Source organism: Scardinius erythrophthalmus (assembly GCF_964197995.2).
Source record: "Scardinius erythrophthalmus genome assembly, chromosome: 20".
Lineage (NCBI taxonomy): Eukaryota > Metazoa > Chordata > Actinopteri > Cypriniformes > Leuciscidae > Scardinius > Scardinius erythrophthalmus.
Window position 1 is genome coordinate 12,091,383 of NC_138240.1, and position 24,805 is coordinate 12,116,187.

Sequence of the window (24,805 nt, forward strand, 5' to 3'; positions counted from 1 at the left end):
AACGTTAGCTTCGCGTTTCCCAGTGAGCATAAACAACGACGGCGTCGTAAACAAATTTAGTCAAAGTTGTCAATAGCCTATAAATGAACATTCAAATTCATAACAAACAGTGGGTGAAAACAATCATTCACACACATTGTCACCCTACTGTGAATTTGCTTGATCATTTACAAAAGAGATTGATCGCTAGCTGCTAGAAACATATGTTGGATTCACCAAAGTTAACGCTGACTGCATAGTTCTAGCTAATTACAGCCTTGTGTTGGTTTGGCGAACATGAACGTCTGTTTAGAAATAAAAATGGATTTACCTGTTCTGCAAAAACAGAGCAACTGAATGTCGGACTGAAATCCCTTCTGCCGGCAGAGTTCTCGCCACCTTTCGAAGGTTTTTCCGATGTAAATTAGGTACTTTGCGCGTTTCTTATCCTTGTCACTCTTCTTTGCAATTTGTTTATCGGAACGTTGTCTCTCTGGTCGTGTGTTGGCCATAATTCAAACTTCCCTCTTCATGCTTCTCTCTCCTCCACACCCCCTTCATGTGTGCGTACACTAACCCCCCCAAACCCCACCCTCAAATACTTCTTGTCGGTTATTGGCTGGAACACTGTTTGTTGTGTTTCGTGGTGCGGGTGAGCCCAGTTTGTTTTTGTTGCCGTTTGTGGAGCCTGTGGTGTCTAGAGAGACCGCGTTTTTTTGAAGTGTGTTCAGTAGACAGGCAGCTAGCGGATAGTGAGGAGATGTTTGCTGTATTTGACAAAAAATGTTTTGGCCTAAAAAACGCGTGGCATCGCTTAGAGAACCTTTAATTTTGTACTACAATGTCCTATAACTTTGTTTATTCCCAGATTTGGATTAAAAAATAATCCCAAATGTTCAGTGTAGTCTCAGGCTTTTGGACCCAACTGTACATTAATGATTAACCCCATTTTGTGGCATGTCTTTTTTTAGTATTTAGTATTACTTAATAAATAATTTAAATAATAAATAATTTAGTATTGTTTTTCATGGCATTTAATTATACTGTTTGTTCAATTAAAAATTGCCTAATTTTTGCTCTAGAATTTTCTTCGCTGTCAGAACAATAAAACAAACTATAACCTGGTGTGTGAGACACTCCAATTTCTGGACATCATGTGTGGCAGTACAACAGGAGGGCTGGGTCTTCTGGGCCTTTACATCAATGAGAACAACGTGGAGCTGATCACACAGACCCTGGAGACTCTCACAGAGTATTGCCAGGGACCATGCCAAGAGAACCAGGTCAGTTGCTAATACTGGATTTATTTTATCATTTTTTAAATATTTATTAAGAAACCAAAGCTTTTTTTTATCATTTTTGTTGACTGAGACAAATTATCTAGCAAAACATTGTGTTTAATTCTGTAAAAAATTGTGTTTCATGAAACCTCTTTTTTGTGTCTCTAAAGACATGCATTGTCTCTCACGAGTGCAACGGCATTGACATCATCACAGCCTTGATTCTGAATGATATCAGTCCTCTCTGTCGTTACCGTATGGAGTTGGTGCTCCAGCTCAAGGTGAAGATGATGCAAACTCAGTCTCTGCTTTAATCATAAAAATAATTTTCATAACTCTCTATAACTAAATATGCAATTATTGTCAGGACAATGCCTCTAAGCTGCTCCTCGCTTTGATGGAAAGTCGTCATGACAGTGAGAATGCAGAGAGGATCCTGTTTAACCTTCGACCCCGAGAACTGGTTAGTCTGGCTATGTCATGTGTATTAACTGTATGAAATGTAGAAATGATATTTTAATAGTTCTGTGTTGTATGTCTTTAGGTGGAGGTGATAAAAAAGGCTTACCAGCAAGAGACTGAATGTGAGTTAGGAGAAGTGTCCCCACGGGAAGTTGGACACAACATCTACATCCTGGCACTACAGGTGGGAGCACTGCATCATGATGCCATACTGTTGTATTTTGAGAATTGTTTTTCAACTGATACCGCTACTGATTATTTTTGTTTTGCCTTACTTATTCTAATACCTGATGTGCAGAGCTGATTTTTAATTTTTAATTAATTTTATTATATATATACAAGTATGTATGTATGTATGTTTGGTTTTTAAATATTTTTGTAAATTTATTAATTTCATTGTTTTTAATAATAATGCATTTTTTATTATATATAACTTACTCTATATTTTTATATTTAGAATAACAAAAACTTTAAAATAAAATTTTGAATTGTAATTTTTTATTTATTAATAATTTAATATTACTTTTTTTTTGCAGCTTGCACGACACAACAAATCACTCATTACACTGCTTAAACCACCAAAGAAGACAAAAGAGGAAGAAGAGGAAAGCATCTCCTCTATGGTAACTTATGGACTACTTTTGTGAAGCAAATTTGTAATATTTTTTAGAAAATGCATTTGTCTGGAATTTTCTGTTTTTGAGTTTTTGCTTGTTTTTATTGCAGCTCAACTTGAACAAGCAGCAGCAGGAGGAGCAACAGGAGGATCCGTTAGAGCACTATGACCATCAAACTGCTCAGATTGAGGTACTAAAAAAAAAAAAAAAAGCGTGTGTGTATACAAACGGGTTGTATCACAAATAAATAAAGTTTTTCAGGTAGGTCTAACAGTAGTTTTCAGGTACAGTAATCAAATGTAAAATAACACTGCATATAATCTTCACTGTACAAATTAAATAAAGATTAATCCTTATTAAAAAAGTTATTCAGTCAAGAATGATTTGTTGTTTAATTAACATTAAAAACAGACAGCAGCAGGACAACGCATTGATCCCAATACTGTATATTACTGTACAGTATCAATACTGCACGTTTAGTGCACGAGACCCCATTTCGCGCGGCGGTGTGCACTGCATTTTTTGGAACTTTGTGCGAGACTCCACTTCCAGCCAGGTGAAATTATAAACAAGGCTTGAAACGCGGATTTCCGTGTGTGCGCTTAGGATCCAAATCTGTCTGTTTTACGCATTTTTTTTTTCTTTCTTTCAACAAACCATATTATAGATGCGTCGTCAAGTGCGTATAAGTGTGTGCCGAACCGTGGGTAGAGAACGGTATGGTTTTTACCGAGAGCCGTTACACCCCTAATATATACACATTTCTCTTTGTGTGTTGTAATCATTGCTCTTATTTTAATTTGTGCTCTACTAATGTCACCAATTACATTTTATGGTACTGGTTAACCTTTAATGTGATCAATATGAATCTGTAATTTTGAGAAGTTGTGAAATAATTTTCATCGGTATGTCACTTGCAGATTGTGCGGGAGGACCGCAGCATGGAGCAGATAGTGTTTCCTGTTCACCCTATCTGCGAATTCCTGACGGAGGATTCAAAGTTCCGTGTGTTTACCACCACAGAGCAGGATGAGCAAGGCAGCAAGGTCACACACTTCTTCGAGCAGACCTCCTTCCTGCACAACGAGATGGAATGGCAGAAAAAACTTCGCAGTAAGTATTGGGCCTGAGGTGTGGTGTGGCTTAGTGTCTAAAGGCCTGACACCCCAAATAATGGTAGTACAAATTTCTACAAATATGTGCTTGGGCAAGGAGCTTTACACCAGGTTTAGTGAAATGTTTGTGTGTTTTAGGCATGCCAGTGCTGTACTGGTTCTCTCGCCGAATGTCTCTCTGGGGCACCATATCATTCAATCTGGCTGTGTTCATCAATCTTATTATCGCTTTGTTCTACCCACATGACTCTGGTCGCCCTGGTATGTTTATGTGTGCATCACCTGTTGGTAGCTATAGAATATTGATTGTTTTATATTAATAAATGCTACATTTTGCATAGGTATCAAAGCACACAACTATTGGACCAACAGTAAATAGCTTTTCCATGTAGTTTTAACAGTCTCTTGTGCCTCCAGGCAGCATAGACTCTTCGTTGCTGATTATGCTGTTCTGGTGTTTCGCTGGATTGGCTGTTTTGGGCCTGTTATCCAGGCGCTATGGGTTCCAGTCCCTCACTGTCGCCATCACCTTACGCTGCATTTATCACTTCGGCATCGGGCCAACTCTTATGCTGCTGGGCGCTCTAAATGTAAGTCTTAGAAATACATAATACTGTATGTTTGCTTAAATCAAAGTGAATTGATTTCTTTAAAAGTGTGCCTCTTTCTCTTTTTAACCAGCTCATCAATAAGATAGTGTTTGTGGTGAGCTTTGTGGGAAACAATGGCACCTTCATCATGGGGTACAAAGCCATGGTAATGGATGTAGAGTTTCTGTACCACTTGGCCTATGTGTTAACCAGCACACTGGGGCTGTTTGTCAACGAGCTCTTCTACAGCATATTGGTGAGTGTGTTGCAACTTATTTTACCACCGTTCAAAAGTTTGGGGTCAGTAAGATTTTTTATTTTTTTCCAAAGAAATTAATACTTTCATTTTGCAAGGATGCATTAAATTGATCGAAAGACCATTTACAGTGTTAAAAATTATCCTTTCAAATAAATGTTGTTGAGGACTGAGGATTCATCAAAGAATCCTGGGGGAAAAGTATGGTTTCCACAAAATATTGTGATACTGTAATAATAATAAATTATTATCTTGGGCACCAAATCAGCATATTAGAATGACTTCTGAAGAATCATGTAACACTGAAGCTTTGCCATCAAAGGAATAATTGGCTATTTTCAAATGGTAGTAATATTTCACAATATTACTGTTTTCTTTTTTTTTGTGATCAGATAAATGCAACCTTGCTAAGCATTTCACTTGGATTTCTTTCTAAAACATTAAAAAAATCTTACCAACCCTAAGCTTTTGAAAGGTAGTATAAACTAGCTTTTTTATTTGTTTGCTTTTTGCATTGCTGATTGACAAAAAAATCTTTCCAAATACAAGTAAAATTACTTCTGGTCAATAAATAAAACTGAGATGCTGTACTTGCCAGTAGAAACAGAATACATTTGAAACAAATTGTGAAACTGTGGCGTAACATGATTGTTTACGACTAAAAGACTAATCCTCTACTTCACCTCATGTTCCTCTTTTACCCCCTTCAGTTGTTTGATCTGATCTACCGCGAGGAGACTCTGTTTAACGTCATCAAGAGTGTGACACGTAACGGCCGCTCTATTCTCCTCACTGCTGTCTTGGCCATCATCCTGGTCTATCTGTTCTCCATCGTGGGCTTTCTCTTCCTCAGGAATGACTTCATCATGGAAGTGGACAGGCTTGCTAGCCCAGATACAGGTAAATTGCATACACCTCCATCCGAATCGTTTTTTTGCCAAACAGTTCAAAAAAGGATCAAATCCAGCATTTATGATGAATTTGAACTAAAATATACCATTTATTATTCATTGATGCCACTGGCTTTATGGTGTGATTTGTCCTCTAAGCAGGTAGAGATAACTCCATGAGCAGCTGCAATGCAGACGGATTGGACTGCACAGAGGAAACTGGGATGATTTCACCATCAGAGGGTGAGTAGAACATTAAAAACAAAACAATATTTAATCATTATTGTACTGGCATCAGAACTTGGCTGTGATGATTATTTTTTATTGCTTTGCAGAAGACGAAGACAACACAGAGAGAGCATGTGACACTCTCCTCATGTGTATCGTTACGGTGCTGAATCATGGGCTGAGGAATGGAGGAGGTGTAGGAGATGTTCTGCGCAAACCCTCTAAGAATGTATGGAGACCCACAACCATAATTAAATATGTGCACATTTGAATGCAAAATCTAACCCAACTGACGCTATGTTGTTCATCTTCCAGGAGCCTTTGTTCCCTGCTCGTGTAGTGTATGACCTTCTCTTCTACTTCATTGTCATCATTATTGTTCTCAACTTGATATTTGGTGTGATTATTGACACCTTCGCTGACCTGCGTAGTGAAAAACAGAAGAAAGAGGAGATACTGAAGACCACCTGTTTCATTTGTGGTAGGAAATCAATGAATAAATACATGTTATTGCTACAGCCTGATAATGTGACTGCTTGTATGAGAGAAAGATCCATTAAAAAAGTTTATTATATATATATATATATATATATATATATATATATATATATATATATATATATATATATATATATATATATATATATATATATATATATATATTATTATTTTATTTTTTTATCAAATTTCAATTTATTCCTGTGATGGCAAAGCTGAATTTTCAGCATAATTACTCCAGTCTTCAGTGTCACATGATCCTTCAGAAATCATTCTAATATACTGATTTGGTTTCTTATTATTATCAATGTTGAAAACAATTGCGTTATTAAATAAATGAATAAAACTTTTGAATAGTAGTATAGTATATAATTTTTTGAAGCCTATTTTTAGGACCCTAAAGATTTGTTCTTTTTGCATTGCGACATTATTTTTATGAAAAGTAAGCACATTTCCACCACATTTTTGCATAATTACTGCAATGCAACACTGATTTTTGTTATGATATGGATTTGGGGGGTGAAATATGCTAAACTGTCCTGAAATGTCATGATGCACTAAATACCTCAATGTTCCTTATATAAAATATAATTTATTTTTTATTTTTTATATGACCCAAGTGTTACTTGACACCTAAATATAAAGCAATTTTATATAAAGCAGTTGCTCTATATTTGTATTTCAACAGGTCTTGAGAGGGACAAGTTTGATAACAAGACCGTGTCGTTCGAGGAACACATTAAATTGGAGCACAACATCTGGAACTACCTCTATTTCATTGTGCTGGTACGGGAGAAAAACAAGACCGATTACACTGGCCCGGAGAGCTACGTGGCCCATATGATAAAGGTACATTTAAAAAATGGATAGCTCCAGCTGATTGGATACTGCTCACACTCAACGTATTAATAGCTTTTACCAGTGTCATTTTATTTTTAGATTTTTCTTGTTCACCTTGCAATGGTTTTGATTCAGACTTGTTGTCGCCTCTTGTTAGAATAAGAACCTGGATTGGTTCCCACGCATGCAGGCCATGTCTCTAGTTGTAACGGAGGGAGACGGAGAACAGAATGAGATGAGGAACCTGCAGGATCGGCTCACCTCAACCATGAAAGTGGTCACAAACCTCACGAGCCAGTTAACAGAGTTAAAAGAACAGGTACATGTCTCAATGTAGCTTTAGTCAGCACTATATAATGAGCTGTTAATTTCTCAGATTATTCTCAAGCATATCAAATAATGGTTGTGTATGGGTTGATTTAGATGACAGAGCAGAGGAAGAGAAGGCAGCGGATGGGTTTTGTGGATGTACAGTCTGGCTCAAACCCTGGGATGCCTCTGCCTCCTAGTGCTGCTGGAGGAAATCATCAGGTCTACAAGGCCTAATTCCTCCGTCTAACCTTGCAGTGACTTTATAGAAGCAATAATGTAATCATGTGATGCTGGTGTACTTCTCAATGTGGAAAAGTTGCGTTCAACTGTTGAAACGGATTGACGGATTGGATCTACACACCCACAAAAGCACTACTTGACTCAATAGTCATTCTTTGAGGGGCTGATTACCTAAAGGTTTTAGTATGCACAAATTTTATCTATTTAAAGTATAAAGTTTTTATTTCATTTTCTTGTTTTTAAGAGCATTTTTTTTTTTAAATATTTGATAGCTTATCTTCAAAAACATTGTTGGATGTATGGATAAATGTAGCATTACTGTAAGTGAGGCTGATGTGTTTTAGACCATAATTGTATGTTAATATCGTCAAATGCTTCATTTTAAGATGCACTGATGAGAGTGCACGTGCTGTATTTATAGGGATGAGCTTCATGCGCATGGCTTGATATGTTCTGTATATGAGATTGCTTGATTTGGGTAATATCATGATCTGTCTTAACCACATTATGATGAATGCTAACATGTTAATATAGATAAATCTGTGTTGTATAAATGGAATAATGTATAGAACCATGGTTACATTTCATGCAGCTTTAATTTTAAAAGTCACAAGTGCCTAAAAATGACTTAAAAAAACATAACATTTGCTCAGGAAAATAGCAAATTCTTATTTATCAGTTTTCCGGACATCCTAATGGTTTTTATAGACATAATGCATGTATATCTATATATGTGTCTATTTAATTATTGTGCAACCAAGGGCCGGTTGCATAAACTGCTAAGATTAGTCATAGTTAGTCATCAATTATTTTTCTTTAAGACTGTTTATAACTTGAAGTCAGTTTCATAAAAATGTAGATTGGTCTAATTTGATACCCAAAAGTAAGACTGATTACTCCTAACTAACTGCTAGTTGTTCATACTAGCTCTTAAGACTCAGTCTTAACATAATGGTTATGTTTATGCAACTAGCCCCATACTAAGACTTATAAATCAAGGGGATTTTATGGCCACAAAAAGAATGCTGGAACATACTTGTATTTTGGCCTTATTGTTAACAGCCAGTGTGTAATTAATTGGTTGTACTATTGATTCCAAATAATTCTCAATTTATTGCTAATATTGTTTATGTTGGTATGAAGAGCCTCACCAAGTTTGCACAAAATACAAAATAAAACATTTGGCCATTTCACCTCTTGTGTCTCAAGATTATTAAACGGTAAAGGACAGTAAAATAAACTAATTATACACAATACTACGATTTTTTAATTCTTTTCACAAAGTAAAAGTAATTTGTAGTCGGTATAGTGCAGTTGTGTCCATTGACTTGACTTGTGTGAGATTACATCCTTCTGTCAGCACAGTTCACAGTATTAGGGTGTGAGCAGAGTGACTGACGGGCTCTATTCCTTCGCTGTTCGTTTGAGTGTCGTGCGCCGTTCAGAAGTTCGTCCTCAGTGCAGGTCAACAGGTAGGCTAATGTTTTCCGCAATATTAACTCAATATTTAAAATGGGAACAATCTGTATCGCATCATTTTATAACAAAGGCTTTTCGTCACTTTCTGGAAATTAAAATTCTGTAAATTACATTATTTCAAAAGACATGATCAGTTTCAAATAAGGCTAAAGTTAATTGTCAAGCCTTAACTTATAAAAAAATATAGAAAGTGTTTCTTTGCTGATCCATTGATGCTCATAAGTGATTTTGAATGTTACCTCAGACCACAGGAATATTAAACAAAGAAACATTTTAGGTCTTTCAACAAAGATAAATAGGTAAAATGAATTGTGTGTGTGGTTTTATAATATATTATTATATTATATCACATAATATAAAATTAAGTTGCTATTATTATTATTATTAGCCTAGTATTATGCTGATTATCAATATATTAACAAAAATGTCTTTATTGTTATTATTATAAATAATAATGTAGAGTGAAATTAGATTGTTTACAATTTTTCTTTGTTGTTGTTTTGGGCCATTGTAATAATAGTTCGGTTTATATGGTTGAAACTTCTCGGTAAGTATAATCTAGCCTTTATCAATATATATGACGTCAGTTTTTAACTCTTAGAACGGCGTGCCGTGAAAAGCGTGAGTCTGCGCGTTCCAGATAAGGAGAGCTATCGGCCGCGCCCAGGTGCCCGGCGCGCCCACTGCTCGAAATTTGGGATAGGGTCACTTGAGGGTCTTTAAGTCATTTACATATTAATATTATATAGCCTAATCATTATTTTTAGCTGGCCCTCTTTCCTTTGAATCTAATAGGCTAACGTTGTTACAATATGGAAAAGTCATTTCATTTTGAAAATAACCAACATCTTCTCCATTGTTTACAGCTGTTAAAACCATGTCTGCTTTTCTGCATCACTGCCCATTCCTGAAGTCCACTCCAGGCCCTTCTCTAAGGAATGTGGCAGCTTACCTCGGCTTGGCTGACCGATGTCCGATCATTGTCCGCCAGATCTCTGTAAAAGCCACCCAATCCTCTGAGGGAAATGGTAGCTGTTGTTTTCTATATTTTCTATAGTGTATCATTGTGATGTTTACTATACCAGATACAATAATGACAATAATATTCCATATTTATAATATTCTGTAATTCAAATTTGATTTGACCAATAGGCTTATTCTATATCAGTAGCCAGATATACACATTCATCTACTTATTGTGTTCAGGCCTGGTCCCTCACAAGGAGCCAAAGCGACAGCTGGCGACCACAGCGACTCAGGTGGCGATCTCCATGTCCCAAAGCTGTCCTTTCGTTTCCTCGAAGATTGGACTGGTCAAAGCAAGTCCTCAAGTACAAGAGGATGTTCAGCCTAATCTAGAGAACCAAGACACCACAGGTTAAAAAAAGAACTCTGTGTGAAAGATTCATAGACTTACTGATTGATGTCTTTTAGCATCTTATTTGCCTGCATGTCTCTTTTTGCCACCACAGTATAATGAGTCACTGCTGAAGAGGCTCTTTTGTCTGAGTGGTATCATGCAGCGGTTGGATGCATTTTACATAATAGCATGCAGCTTGGAGAGGATTCTCCTCTCTGCAATTTGCACCATTTAACTCCAGTTTGAGAGACTCCTCAGCTGTGAATAGCAGGCAGATGATGACTCACACTGCTGATGTAACAAAAGCTAGTCTTCAGACAATCACATTACAGATTAAACTTCACACAGCCGCATGTGTACTAGAAAATAATACCTACCGTAATTGGAAAATTGTAGTTTTTGGTTTTTGAAGCACTGCGCATATAGATTATACTGCATGGCCTGTAATTTAAAGAAAAGACAAGATTTAAACAGTGGCATTAAATACAAAACACTTAGGCCTGGTTTCACAGACCGGGCTTAGATTAAGCCAGGATTAGGCCTTAGTTCAATTAGGACGTTTAAGTAGCTTTTATAAACGTGCCTTATAAACAAGTAATAAAAACTCGGTGAGTGTTTTAGCACAATTTTCTGACCTCATGGGATTACAACACTAAGAGATAGTAAATCTTTTCCTGGATTTTTTTTGTGCGTTCCCGAGATTAGACCTTCCTTAACATAATGCCGAAAACCCAAAGTCTCTAGGTGGTCTGGTTGAGGAGTAGATAGAAGTGCAAGATTGGTGTGCACAGACAGAACAGAAATCATGAGTTAACAATCGCAATTTTGTCCGGTGGAAAATTGCGCTAAAAAAACATTACTGGTGTGCATCTTGGGACAAAACTATGGCACTGATATATTTAATATTTTGTCAGTGCAAGTTGCTTTCAGTTAAAACAGCTCAAACATGCATTTTAGTCTGGGACTACACTTTACATGTTAAAGTGATTTCAGTGTGAAAACAGAGCGAAGAAACAGATTTTGTGTTTGTTTGGTGAATTTCTGAAAAACTGATGCCTTGTTTTCTCCAGGTTTAATGAGCTCGATGTTCAGTGGCTTGCAAAGTCATCAGTCCTCTGGTCCTACACACCTTCTTCAGGACAATTTTGGTGAGTCTGGCCGCATTTTCCTTAATGATTTACAGTACAATGGTATACTATTAAATCTACAGTATTATATTCAACATCGAATTTTTATTTCATAGTTTGATTAGACTGCCAAAACACTTTTTTTAAATTGAAAATATTTGTTTTTACAACTGAACTAATGGAATAATGGAATAACAATATGACATAATGTGGAATAATGGATGGTGAGTAAAAGGCAAGTTATCAAATTGATCCAACACTGTTGTTTAATATACACTGTGTATTCTGCACCACTTAGTGTCAATCTTCTTTCATTCCTGCCTTTCTTCCTCACTTATAATTCAGCCACAGCCAGTTTCAACTACGATGACTTCTTCACTCAGAAGATTGTGGAAAAGATGAATGACCATACCTACCGCATCTTTAAGACGGTGAACCGTTTTGCAGAGGTTTTCCCTTTTGCTGAGGACTACTCCATCCCTGGACGCTTGGGTTCCCAGGTTTCTGTATGGTGCAGTAATGATTACCTGGGCATGAGCCGACATCCAAGAGTTGTCAAGGCCATAAGGTCAGTACATAAAACAGACAATGAAACAAATGTTTGCCATCATCTGTTATTATACATAGAGAAAGAACAGATGAAGATGCAGCAAAGAATGCTAACTTAAACTATACATTTTCAAATATACTGTGGGATTGTAGTTTTGCTAAATGCTGCAAGTAAATTTCATAAAACTATGAAGTTTCTAATTGTTTGCTTTTGGATAGACATATAGTATGTATGGCTGCTAAAGCTAACTGATTGCTAAAGCTAACTGGTTAATCACAACTTTAATTGTATCTCAGAGAGGCTTTGGAGAGGCATGGTGCAGGAGCAGGTGGAACCCGAAATATCTCTGGGACGAGTAACTATCACGTGGCCCTGGAGAGTGAGCTGGCCCGTTTACACCTGAAAGATGGAGCACTAGTCTTTTCTTCCTGCTTTGTAGCCAATGATTCCACCCTCTTTACTTTGGCTAAAATGCTCCCAGGTATCATACAAAACAGAATGAACTGCCTTTGCTTAATGAATGTGTGAATTAATTGAGGAATTTAGGTTTTAAATTGACTATATTTCAATACTAATAATAAAAACAAATCTTACTGACCCCAAACTTTTAAACGGTAGTGTATCTTCTGAAATTCCTCTGAAAATGTATTTTCTCTGCAAAGGGTGTGAGATTTACTCGGACATGGGCAATCACGCCTCAATGATCCAGGGCATCCGGAACAGTGGGGCTAAACGTTTCATTTTCCGACACAATGATGCCGGTCACCTGGAGGAACTACTCAGCCGGTCAGATCCACTCACACCCAAAATCGTGGCTTTTGAGACTGTGCATTCAATGGATGGTGAGTAGAAGAAATCGCACAATTGATTCAAAAGGTATTTGTTTCCTAGTATCAAAATAGCTGAAAACAGCTCTGTTAATGTTTCTTGTCCCGTCACATTCAATTATGAATTCTGCATGAATCATGAAAAATATAGGCTATAATTCCAATTCAAAATAGCAAAATCTTACAAAAAAACCAACGCCAATGTCATAGGTTCGATTCCCATGGATAACATGTACTGATACGGTATAAAACTGGAATGCAATGTAAGTTGCTTTGGATAAAACCATCTTCCAAATGCAGAAATGTAAAATGAAGCATCTATAATAAACTGGTGTGTTACTTGTGTATCATTAATTAGTGATGCTAAAAAAAAGTACATTAATTGAAAACAAGTGCACTCAGAATTTTCTTTCCTTATTAAAAATAAATTGTTTAGTATCATGTACACTCACATAAAATGAAGATCCCACTCATCAGTAGCCTTATATATACTTATCGGGGCGGCCATTTTGAGATCACATGACCAGCCAAATACTACTCACTTTTTCTTGGCAACCACCCTTTTATTAGACTCTTTGGCTCATGGAATAAATGAATCATGGCAAACTGATTATAGTGCATTTCTACTCTGCATCTGTAACTGAAAACGAATGCTTTTGCCTGATGCTGCATCAGTCAATAATACTGATTCAGTGAAATATAGCTGAATGAATGAAAATCTCAATTTGTCTCTCAGGTGCAATTTGCCCTCTAGAAGAACTGTGTGACGTATCACACAAATATGGTGCTCTGACTTTTGTGGATGAAGTCCATGCTGTCGGACTGTATGGGGCTCATGGAGCAGGTGTAGGAGAGAGAGACAACATCATGCACAAGATCGATATTGTCTCTGGAACTCTGGGTAAGACACATACAGTCAATGTCAAGTGGATGATTTTATCCAGTACTAGTCAATGTCATTCACCTGTGTTCTTGCCCTGATCCTTTTCATCAAGATGGTTACATTGTTTGAAATATCTGTAGGCAAGGCTTTTGGATGTGTGGGAGGGTACATAGCCAGCACTGCCGCCCTGGTGGACACTGTGCGCTCGTTCGCCGCCGGGTTTATCTTCACTACCTCCTTGCCTCCCATGGTGCTGGCGGGGGCTCTGGAATCGGTGCGAGTCCTGAAGAGCGCAGAGGGCCAGGCCTTGCGTAGAGCCCATCAGAGAAACGTCAAACTCATGAGACAGCTGCTGCTGGACGCTGGGCTGCCTGTGGTCAACTGCCCCAGCCACATCATTCCTATACGGGTCAGTGTTTGCAATTGTAGTGTTAACAATTATGGGCTGTAAATACTCAAGTTTAATTGTATATGTATAAACCACCCCTCAGACTTGGTCTGCACAAGTATAAATGTTTGAACTTTAAATCTAACATTTCAGGTTGGAAATGCAGCGAAAAACTCCAAGGTGTGTGATGTTCTGTTGGAGAAACACAACATCTATGTGCAGGCCATAAATTACCCGACAGTGCCTCGTGGGGAGGAGCTCCTGCGGTTGGCTCCTTCTCCTTTCCACAACCCCATTATGATGAACTACTTTGTGGGTGAGTGGTCATGCGATAGACCTTATTCACAGGAATTTTTAAACTTTTGAATGAAAGCGAGGCTGTTAGGGATAGACATACATCTCTTCAGTGGTTGCACTGTTATTTAATGTGTTTTTGGATTGTTCTGCTGACAAAACAATGCACAAATATATTTTCAAGAAAATTCAGATGACAAAAAACTACAGGCAACACGAGTTATCCAAAATTATAAGTGATCGAGGAGCATTATACAGCTTTTTACAGCCTCGCTTTCACACCTGTCGTGGCGCTACTCTGAATAAGGTCTATTGTGAATAAGGTCTATAGTTTAATTTCTGTAATGCTAGGGCCACTATACAGAATAGCAGTTTAGTTTTCAAATAGGTTTTCGTAACACTCTGATTTTAATTTAATTTGTTACACGACATCTGCCATTGTCTTAGGGATGTCCCCAAACGTGGTTTCATTTTACACTGAATATGATTCATATATGTATTTTTAATCATATTTTATGTTGGACAGAGAAACTATTGGATGTCTGGCAGGAGGTTGGACTACCGCTGAATGGACCGGCTATGGCCTCATGCACCTTCTGTGATCGGCCTCTCCATTTCGACCTCATGAGCGAGTGGGAGAAGTCCTACTTTGGTAACATGGAGCCGAGGTACATCACTGTGGCTGCACAGTGAATGAGTTTCAACAGACCAAGATGAAAATCTGATTTATCAGATTTGATTGAATCTTCAAAAAAAATCCTCTTCCAATCTAGAATATTTTCATGGTATATAAAATAAATGTAGAGGGTGCTCAAAATGTCCTAAATCATATAAAGCAATGTTTGTGGCAAAAGTAGTGTTTATGTATTGTTTGCTGTGACTGTTAATGATGCAAGAAGAATTTGTTTTCACATTCATAAGTGTACCACTAAAATTAGATATTAAGACTTGGCTGAATTCCACATTAACTGTGTGTCCCTTAACAGCAAACCTGCACACGGGCACTTTTTGGTAGTTTGCTATTATTGAATATATGAATCTCAATCATGATTTTCAATAATACCCCAAGATGTTATTGTATGTTGGCTATACATATGCATGAAAGATCATAATAACAGCTTACACTGCGACTATGCCACATGTCCCCTTCCTGTTTTGGGCCGTTTTATTCTCTTGCACTCAAATTCATGAATTTAAAAAATGCAATAAATATGGTCAGTTCCAACAAAATGCCTCTGATAACTACTTACAACCACTTGGTTACAAATACCAAAAAATGCAGTAGATATTTGTACTATGAATTTGATGTTTAATTTTATGCCTGAAGAACATTTGCAAAACACTAACAAACGATGGTCACCTGTGACTTAAAATTAAAACCAAATAAAATTGTCTTGGATGGGACCCTATCAAAATAAAACACCACACTGCCACCTGCCGGACTCTATTGGAAATGTGACTTACTGAGCTACGAGATCTCATAATTTTGACAAACACCACTGACAAGAAATTTGTACTAAAATTACTAGTGCATTTCATTCGTGTATTGTTATAAATAATGAAAAAATGTACGTATAGTGCAAATACATTTACACAACTTATGTTGTTTAATACTTTTTATTGTTCAAAGCATTGATGATACAAAACCCATTTTTCTGTTTGATCTTTAATAGCTGGCCATGTTCTGTAAGAGATTAAAAAGGGAAAAGATTTTCAAGTGTATTACAGTATTTTCCATAATGACAAGTTATTAAGCGTGTTTGTTAATGTAAAACACTTACCTTGCTGATCCAGCCAATGTAGCCGCTCACACGGGTGAAAACGGTGGGCTTCTTGGAATAGTTGCAGCTCAGGCCTGAACCAAAGCTCACAATACCATGAACCTCCCAAGAGCCGTCGCTAGCAGCACAGTTCAGGGGGCCACCAGAGTCGCCCTGTTGTGTTACAATTGTTTCCGTCATAGTTTTTGTCTTTTGACGAAAATATCCTTTACATTTATTGAACATGTCGTCATGTCTTTTACTTTATACAGTATATGAAATTAAAGGCTGCAATACACTACATGACTTTTGGTCCGATTTACAGTCTGGACGAATCGACGTTAGTTGCCGAAAGTCAGAGCCAATCTGCAGATATGAGTTGACAGTTTTAATAGAAAATCGCGTAGTGTATTACGGGCATATTCATTTTTTAGCTTCACACTGATTCTATACGGACGGAGGATATCAAAACATATTGGATATCTTGATATTGGTTTCATCTGCCATTTATCTCCTAGCCAGGAGTGATGATGCCTAGCGTTTGAAAAATTTGTTCCGATTTCATGTAGTGTATTCCAGCTTTAACGCGTGTACTGAACAGTATATGTAAGTGACTAGGATCTCCTTACATTACATCCAGCAACAACACCATCTCCACCAGCGCAGACCATGTTTTGTGTGACCTGAGAGCCCCACCAGTCAGACTTGGAGCAGGTGGCGTAATCCACCACAGGCAGGAGAGCCTGCTGAAGGATATCAGCAATAGGTCCATTGGCTAGAGAAGAAAAGAAGAAAAAAAAATCTAAAATGTGCAAATCTCCAAATTTTCCGTGCTCGTGTTGCCTGTCTCAGTCATTTGAGTTCAACACAACATGATCCATATCCATCAGCGTTACTTACTGTAGAGACGTCCCCAGCCAGTGACGTAGCAGGGAGCATTGTGGGGCAGAACATCGCCATCCGTAGGAAGACATGCAGGTGTGATAGTTTCACTACTGGTGACAGGACTCTCCAGTTTGATCAGGGCGATGTCATTACTGCGGTCCAGAGACAACATTAAAACTAAATCTCATTGCACAATTGTATAAATCTGTTCTTTGTGAGGAGTCTTTTGGCCCAAGTACCGGATTGTGAAGGAATTCCAGTTCTCATGGACAATGATCTTGCTAGGAGAAATGGCGAGAGATCCGTCGTCCTCCTCCTTCAGGTTATGTTTTCCCAGAAACACCCTGTAAGTTCTGCTACTGCTGCAAGGCCACAAGAGAAAAGCAAAGCATTTCAGAAACAAATGGTAAGTAATACCATGTTTAAGATCCTCAGCCTATTCCTCAGACTAACCTGATGCAGTGAGCAGCAGTCAGAACCCACTCATTGGAAATAAGGCTGCCTCCACAAGTGTGGTACCAGCTACTACCACTCTTGTACTGGAGGGAGACCTGGGTGAAGAACAGAACAGGGGTCAGTTGACTTCCTTGTGTCCTTTTGCTTTTAAGTCGGCAATATGAGCCCTATCATTTCTAAGGCCTCTAAATTATCAACATGATCACAACTTTGCTGAAACACCTGTTGGACTCAATCTACTACATGCCTTCTGTTGTCTGATTGATAGTTTTATGGTTTTTTTTAGCAAGCAAAAGGCCTGTAAGTAAAATTCTAAAAACGTCCCTCTTCAGGCCAAGTAAATAACTGAGAGATGAACATTCACTGGACTGAAGCAACTTAGATTTACTTAATTATCCATACATAATTTAAAAAGAAATTATGTTTAAATGTATCAAATATGATACATCAGGCTTTTGAGGAACATTTGTTCATATAGCCTATATATGTATATATGATTTTTATGCAATTTTTTTTAGATGTTTTTTTTTTAATGTTTTACCTTAAGTTTCAGTAAACATTTCTATTAAAAAATGATTTGAATGTGCATCTACCTGCCAGGGCCAGCTGTGAGGACGGACATCCACCCCTCCCACAACCCTCGTCACAATAGGAGGGAAGGTGGGCAGCCCACATCCGTAAGCTGAGGTAAAACATAACACATCATGCTTTTTTGATGGCAATAAATATTATTAGGCATTTTAAAAGTAATATTATTGTGTAAACATTTTTGAATTTGATAAAAAATTAAAATGTAAAAAAATAAATAAAGTTCTTATCATTTGAATAAAAATTAAGAATGATCCTGGCATTACCAGACCCTAAAAATAGTCAGTACTACTATATATTATCAGTTTTTAAAGGATTCTTACCTCCAACAACAAGAACAGCAAAGACCAGAAACTTCATCGTGGATGTATCTTCAACGTTTTGCCCTCTATGCTGTGGCTTATATACTCGCCACATCACTTTCAGCGTAATGCATGACCACAGTTAAGCAATCGTTTGGAACGAATGTCCTTGACTGCTTTAGGAAAAACAAATAAAATAGCCCCACTTGATACACTTTGACCTTGATATTTCACAGCAAATAATCAAATCATTTAAAGTCATTTTTGCTATTGATTAACACCTTGAACAATTGTTACGTTCTCACATTTAATTTCATTTCAGAACCACCTTTTATACAGTTTCCCCCTTTTATTTTCACCAATTCTTTGGATAAATGTATTTAATTGAAGACCAAATCGAAAAGACATGATATTATTTACTGCTAATTTATTTATAGGCCTCTATTTTTGTTACAAATTCTTGTTAATAGTTAATTTCCTCTCACAAGATTCAGCTAAAAAATTCAAATATGTTATGAAATGTATAGTTTGTTAGGCATGGGCTTTGTGCACAAGGTGTTATTGTTTACATCAAGATGTCATCTGTGCATTTCACAGGCCGCAAACATGCAGTACCACAAGATAACTGATATTTTGGGATGTTTATCTATAAAGTTAAAAGGTAATGAAAATACTGTCGATCAGAGGTGTGCACAGACCTCTGCTGGGGCAGGTGTTTAGCGATAAAAGGGGCAAAGGCTCAATGGCCACACAGAGAGCATTGTGGGGCAGAATATACCAATCCGTAGGAAGACATGCAGGTGTGATGGTGTTACTTGGGGTGACGGGACTCTCCAGTTTGATCAGGGCGATGTCATTACTAACATAACATAAAAATTAGGATAAATAAGTACATGGTGTTGAACAAGACACTGGTGTTGAATAAACGAGGATGTTTTTTTTTTTAAAATACACATCGAGATTGGCTCAACCGCAAATGCACACTTTGAGTTTTTATTGAATAAAGTTTCTCTCAAACATTATACTATTATACTACTGAATTACTATTTTTCCAATCTTCCATTGTCCAGTTTTGGTGAGCCGATGTGAATTGTAGCCTCAGTTTCTTGTTTTCGACTGACAGGAGTGGCACCCGGTGTGTTCTTCTGCTGCTGGAGCCCGTCTCCTTCAAGGTTCACTGTGTTGTGCGTTCAGTGATGCTCTTCTGCAGACCGCTGTTGTAGAGTTACTGATTCCTTTCTATCTACTCAAACCAGTCTAGCCATTCTCCTCTGACCTCTGGCATCAACAAGGCATTTTCATCCACAGAACTGCCACTCACTGGAGATTGGGACCATTCTCTAGAGATGGTTGTGCATGAAATTCCCCGTAGATCAGCAGTTTCTGAAATACTCAGCCCAGCCTGTCTGGCACCAATAACCATGCCATGTTCAAAGTCACTTGAATCACTTTTCTTCCCCATTCTGATGCTCAGTTTGAACAGCAGATTGTCCTGACCATGTCTACATGCCTGAAAGTATTGAGTTGCTGACATGGGATTGACTGATTAGAAATTTACTAATTACAGTAGTTCACTCATTTTAGTTAAATTGTGGCTATAAATTAAGAATTTGTTCCCATAACTAATTAATTCGTGGTCGTGGCTACGTTGAAATAATTCATTATCTCGTTTTGATTTAACTAAAACAAGAGAACAAATTATTACAACGTAATCATGATTTTAGTAAAACGAGAGAATAAATTATCATATTGTGCACATGATTTACTTAAATTTTCCTGCATGTCATATGCAGGGCTCTTTAATTTTTTAATTACCTATTGTAATTCTGCACCCCCTTTACTTGTGAAATGATTTCTACATCCCTGGTTAAGCTCGTTTTTTAAATATATAATTTGAAAATTATAATTAAAAATTAGTAAATTTACATGTATTTAAGGAATATGTTACGACCTTTTACCTGATGGTTACTCCAGGAGTCATTAAATTGAAACGTTTCAAGAAAAAAAAAAAGAAAAAAAATGAATAGCATGAGTACATTTTTAATTGTTCTACACTAGATTTTAGTTTAAAATCTCCTTTGAAAAGAGTCTTCATTTTCTTAATTATGAACACTCTAATTTGTCATTGACCCCTAAGCATTTGCATGATAATTAATAATTATACTACTCTCCTTGTGGTTACCATAAATAAAAAACTATATTATCAGTCTTTAAGACTTCTTACCTCCAACAACTAGAAAAGCCAAGAGCACAAACTTACTCTTTTGGCTTGAATGATTGCTTTAGAGAAAAACTATTCAGAGGTAGTTACACCTTGAACTGGTACACCTTGAACTTAATATTTCTCAAGGTATGATCTAATCAGTTAAAAATAATTTTGCAGTTGATTAACATGTTGACGGTTTGTTCTCACATTTAGTCTGACTGCAGAATAATCCTTTTATAGTTTTTTTTTTCTTCCTTGAATTCTTACTACTTCAGATCAAGACCCAATCCAAAAGACATGACCCTTTACATGTATATTAATAGTTCAATCCCAAAACCTTTTTGTGAAGCACAAAAAGCCATCTGGCTTTTGCAAGGGATTTCTGTTTGTATCACATCTGTGCATTTCACAGGCCGCATTCATAAAACCTGTAAGATAACTGATATTTTGGGAAATTTATCTACAAGGTTAAATGATACTGGAAATGCTATCGGTGCATTGCTGCAGGAATTGTAACTAGCCTATTTTGCTGTCCATGTTAGTTGCTGTCAGGGTTGCCAGGTCTGCGTGATAAAACTAGTCTAATAGCCAATCAAAAGTAGCTCAAAACAAACCCAATGATCCTATCCCAAATATTAAAACTATGCCACTACCATCCCTAAAATGCATACTTTACAGTCACTATATGCATTATACACAATTCAACTTGAAAATCATTATATAGTAGTAATCATAAACAGTCTGTTTTCATATGTGCGCTTCGACACAAAATTCATAATCTATTTGTATCATTGTTAGAATGTAAAATGGGTAAAATATCTCAATACAAGCATTTCAGTCAAATTAACCTTTGACCCACTGGGGAGAAAAAAATCAGCCTGTGGCAACAGATTAAAAGTATCCCAATTCCATGGGAAAACTGTGGAATTGGGCTATCTGGCAACCTTGGTTACTGTATATAAGTCATGGGTTTTCGCTTGTAGCCACTGAAATCAGGCATCATGATATATCTGATCTTGGCTCTGTTCATTGCTGGCGGTAAGATGATCATTTGTCTACTCTAAACTCTAAAAAGAGTTCAGAAATTCTCTTGGGTTCCCTAAGCATCGGAAAAAGCAGGGATTTCTTTCACAATTCACATTCACATGCATTGCAGCTAATGAACCTGAGCAGACATGTAATTTATCATCGTGTGTTGTCTTGAAACAGCCTACGGATGTGGGCAGCCCACCTATAAACCTCTCGCCTCGAGAGTGGTGGGTGGAACTGATGTTAAAGCAAACAGCTGGCCATGGCAGGTATTGTGACAGTTCAGTCATCTCATCCTAAAATGTTTAACCATCAAATAGTGATTATAACAGCAATGCTAATTTTTATTTATTTATAATTTTGACTGTATGACTAAATGCATTGAAAAGAGCTCCGGTTCAACACTCATTACCTCCTCAACATTTCAGGTGTCTCTCCAGTACCAGAGTGGCTCCAACTTTTATCACACCTGTGGTGGCACCCTGATCGCCAAGGACTGGGTCTTGACCGCTGCTCACTGCATTGGGTACACTGCTCTTTCTGTCACAATAGGCGACATGAAACATAATGCTGCACTGCTCTAGCTGGCATTTAAGAAATGCAATGAATGTCTCCTTAATTTGCATTGTGAGAAGGACTAAAACTATGTCTTAAACTTTTACCAAGCAGCAGCCGAACTTACAGAGTCTACCTGGGCAAGCACAACCTGGCACTCAGCAGTGAGTCCGGCTCTCTCGCCATCTCTCCCGCCAGGATTATCGTGCACGAGAACTGGGACTCCTACAATATCCGGTTGGTCCTTATCTAATTTTAATGTACACTACAGGTCAAATGGTTTTTTTATGTTTTTGAAGGAAGTCTCTTATGCTCACAAAGGCTGTATTTATTTGATCAACAACACAGTATACACTGTAATATTGTGAAATATTATTACAACTCTTTCCTATTTGAATATATTTTAAAATGTAACTTATTCTTGTGATGTCAAAGCTTAAGTTTCAGCATCATTACTCCAGTCTTCAGTGTCACATGATCCTTCAGAAATAATTTTAAAATGCTGATTTGGTACTTGTTTATTAATAGTCATTCTTATTATAAATGTTGTTTTTGCTGCTTAACATTTTTTCTTTTTTTTTGTGGAATACATTTTTCATGAATACATCATGATACATTTTTCAGGATTCTTCAAAAGAACAGCATTTATTTAAAATCTTTTGCAACATTATAAATGTTTTTTACGGTCACTTTTTATACATTTGTGTCCTTGCTGAATAAAAGTATTCATTTCTTTCTTACCCCAAACTTTCAATGGTAGTGTATCACAGATTCCACAAAAATATTAAGCAGCAAAAACTGTTCAACATTGATAATAATAATAAATGTTTCTTGAGCACCAAATCAAATTAGAATGATTTCTGAAGGATCATGTGACACTGAAGGCTGGAGTAATGATGCTGAATATTCAGCTTTGCCATCACATAATAAAATACATCTTAAATTGTAATATTTCACAATATCACTGTTTTTACAGAATTTTTGATGAAATAAATACAGCCTTGGTGAGCATAAGAGACTTCTTTCAATCGTAATTATTCTCAACTTTTGACCAGGACGATATGTCTAAACTACAAGTGTTTTTGATGCATTTGTGTGTTTCTCAGCAATGACATTGCCCTGATCAAGCTGTCGACGTCAGTGACTTTCAGCGACAAGATCTCCCCTGCTTGCCTACCTACTTCTGGCAGCATCCTGCCTCACAACTACTCCTGTTACGTCACTGGCTGGGGACGCCTCTGGAGTATGTTCCTCTCCACTGCAATGCTATTTTCTTATTTTTCAAGCTGAAAAAAAAAAACACGTTTTGCTTTCTCTTTTTTTTTCAGCCAATGGTCCTATTGCTGATGTCATGCAGCAGGCTATGCTCCCAGTTGTGGACTACGCTACCTGCACTAGGTCTGACTGGTGGGGCAACCTCGTGACCAACCTCATGGTGTGCGCTGGTGGAGATGGAGTTGTGTCCAGCTGCAATGTGGGTTTGATGCACACTTTATTTATTTATTTATAGACATTGTCCTTAATGAGTGTTTATATTTTGATATTTCATTATAACCAGTATGTGTGAAAATGCACCCTAATGATGTAAACTTTTGTTACTCACTCGTGCAGGGTGATTCTGGTGGCCCTCTGAACTGCCAGAGAAGTGATGGCACCTGGGATGTTCACGGCATTGTGAGTTTTGGCTCCAGCTTGGGCTGCAACTACTCCAAGAAGCCCTCCGTCTTCACCCGTGTGTCTGGCTACAGTTCCTGGATCAGTAATGTGAGTACACTACAAAACTGTTGGTCTTTTTCTGAGCACACACCATCTTTTTTTTTTTTTTTTTTTTATCATATTCAATTTAAGACATATTAGATACTTATATGGCCTCTTATTTTTCAGGTGATGGCCTCTTATTAAAGTGTGGAAGGTGTGGTTACTTCAAAATCATCATCATCATCATCATCAAAAACAACAACGAAAAGTTCATTCAAAATTCTTGTCTAATTGCCTTTAAAGAAGTAAAAAAAATAAAAATATTAAAAAGCAATATTTATTCCTCTTCTTGTTGTGGTTATGTTTTTATTGGCCTAATCAATAGCCTATATGTTTCCAATTAAATATCTAATTTAGATAATGCATCGACTAAAGCGCTGTTGGTTGATAGTGTATAATGTTAGTTACAAATGCAGAGGTAAACATTGCTCTAACGCTTTGCCTGCAGACTGTGCGATTTCGGCAATCCTATAAGATCATTACAAATCACACTGTACGACATGGATGTAATAAACTTGGGTATGACATGTATAGACTTTACGATGATCATCATCAGCAGCATGCGCTAGCAGAAGCGAAAGAGGAGAACATGGATGGTCATGGCTAGGGAAAAGAGGCCAACTTGGCATGCAAATTTTTGAGCTTGCTAGTTTAAAGTTTTAGTGCCATGTCGAGTTCATCAATATGCAATTTCATGTTGCAATTTTATTGGATAGTTAGTAAGTGGATGTATCGTAGCAGCAAACACACTGATAGGCTTGTTTGAGATGAGCAAAATCTGCTTAGAACCGATCACCGCGAGTTGCATGCCGGTTAGAAAATGTGTCCGAGTTTGGTCCGCCTTGCTCTGATGTCATGCTGAGGTATGTCAAAAAACTCTCGCGACCGCAAGGCGGACGTGTCGGATTCTGCAGTCGAGCGCAGTTGCTCATCTCCACCATAGATATCATATAAAGGCTAGATGTCTTAAGGCTGAGTCACTTCCGGCATCACCGGCGGCCATCTTACTACAGGGCTCTGTGAATTAAGGTGAGTGATCAGCATGCACACA

General features: G+C 37.4%; 4 protein-coding genes across 6 annotated transcripts in view; 3 read left to right on the forward strand and 1 right to left on the reverse strand.

Annotated features, from left to right (window-relative positions):
* The window catches only part of itpr3 (inositol 1,4,5-trisphosphate receptor, type 3), a 31,417-nt gene extending 22,919 nt beyond the window's left edge, over positions 1–8,498 (forward strand). For 2 of the 3 annotated variants that reach the window (XM_081349418.1, XM_081349419.1), the window contains 17 exons: positions 1,062–1,262; positions 1,430–1,540; positions 1,627–1,722; positions 1,804–1,905; positions 2,258–2,344; positions 2,448–2,528; positions 3,259–3,451; positions 3,592–3,714; positions 3,871–4,043; positions 4,135–4,299; positions 5,010–5,199; positions 5,349–5,432; positions 5,525–5,646; positions 5,733–5,898; positions 6,604–6,764; positions 6,913–7,074; positions 7,179–8,498. In XM_081349418.1, coding sequence (XP_081205544.1) covers positions 1,062–1,262; positions 1,430–1,540; positions 1,627–1,722; positions 1,804–1,905; positions 2,258–2,344; positions 2,448–2,528; positions 3,259–3,451; positions 3,592–3,714; positions 3,871–4,043; positions 4,135–4,299; positions 5,010–5,199; positions 5,349–5,432; positions 5,525–5,646; positions 5,733–5,898; positions 6,604–6,764; positions 6,913–7,074; positions 7,179–7,301 — 2,340 coding nt within the window. In that variant the 3' untranslated portion in view covers positions 7,302–8,498. The remainder of the gene's footprint in view (positions 1–1,061; positions 1,263–1,429; positions 1,541–1,626; positions 1,723–1,803; positions 1,906–2,257; positions 2,345–2,447; positions 2,529–3,258; positions 3,452–3,591; positions 3,715–3,870; positions 4,044–4,134; positions 4,300–5,009; positions 5,200–5,348; positions 5,433–5,524; positions 5,647–5,732; positions 5,899–6,603; positions 6,765–6,912; positions 7,075–7,178) is intronic. The other variant, XM_081349420.1, reaches the window with a different exon arrangement.
* Positions 8,499–8,642: 144 nt separating this feature from the next.
* Positions 8,643–15,936, forward strand: alas2 (aminolevulinate, delta-, synthase 2). Its single transcript, XM_081349424.1, has 11 exons — positions 8,643–8,779; positions 9,653–9,814; positions 9,993–10,163; positions 11,217–11,294; positions 11,619–11,841; positions 12,120–12,304; positions 12,486–12,665; positions 13,387–13,551; positions 13,674–13,942; positions 14,075–14,237; positions 14,742–15,936. Exons 2-11 carry the CDS (start codon positions 9,664–9,666, stop codon positions 14,906–14,908), a joined length of 1,752 nt encoding a protein of 583 aa, XP_081205550.1. The 5' UTR covers positions 8,643–8,779; positions 9,653–9,663; the 3' UTR covers positions 14,909–15,936.
* On the reverse strand, positions 15,825–18,264 carry ela2l (elastase 2 like; the record flags this gene model as incomplete). Its single annotated transcript, XM_081348593.1, has 8 exons — positions 15,825–15,899; positions 15,997–16,149; positions 16,605–16,750; positions 16,876–17,012; positions 17,100–17,222; positions 17,314–17,411; positions 17,910–17,998; positions 18,228–18,264. 8 exons carry the CDS (start codon positions 18,262–18,264, stop codon positions 15,882–15,884), a joined length of 801 nt encoding a protein of 266 aa, XP_081204719.1. The 3' UTR covers positions 15,825–15,881.
* A 3,149-nt stretch (positions 18,265–21,413) lies between these two features.
* ela2 (elastase 2) lies at positions 21,414–24,001 on the forward strand (the record flags this gene model as incomplete). Its single annotated transcript, XM_081348594.1, has 8 exons — positions 21,414–21,450; positions 21,622–21,710; positions 21,870–21,967; positions 22,111–22,233; positions 23,103–23,239; positions 23,325–23,470; positions 23,608–23,760; positions 23,881–24,001. The coding sequence occupies 8 exons, from the start codon at positions 21,414–21,416 to the stop codon at positions 23,896–23,898; spliced, it is 801 nt and encodes a 266-aa protein (XP_081204720.1). The 3' UTR covers positions 23,899–24,001.
* Positions 24,002–24,805: the final 804 nt, after the last annotated feature.

Bases quoted from the DNA above. Each gene is read 5' to 3' on its own strand.
- alas2 (XM_081349424.1), top strand. From the start codon at position 9,664: ATGTCTGCTTTTCTGCATCACTGCCCATTCCTGAAGTCCACTCCAGGC. The intron at 9,815-9,992 runs GTAGCTGTTGTT...TATTGTGTTCAG, and splicing joins CCAATCCTCTGAGGGAAATG to GCCTGGTCCCTCACAAGGAG. The intron at 12,305-12,485 runs GTATCATACAAA...TTCTCTGCAAAG, and splicing joins TTTGGCTAAAATGCTCCCAG to GGTGTGAGATTTACTCGGAC.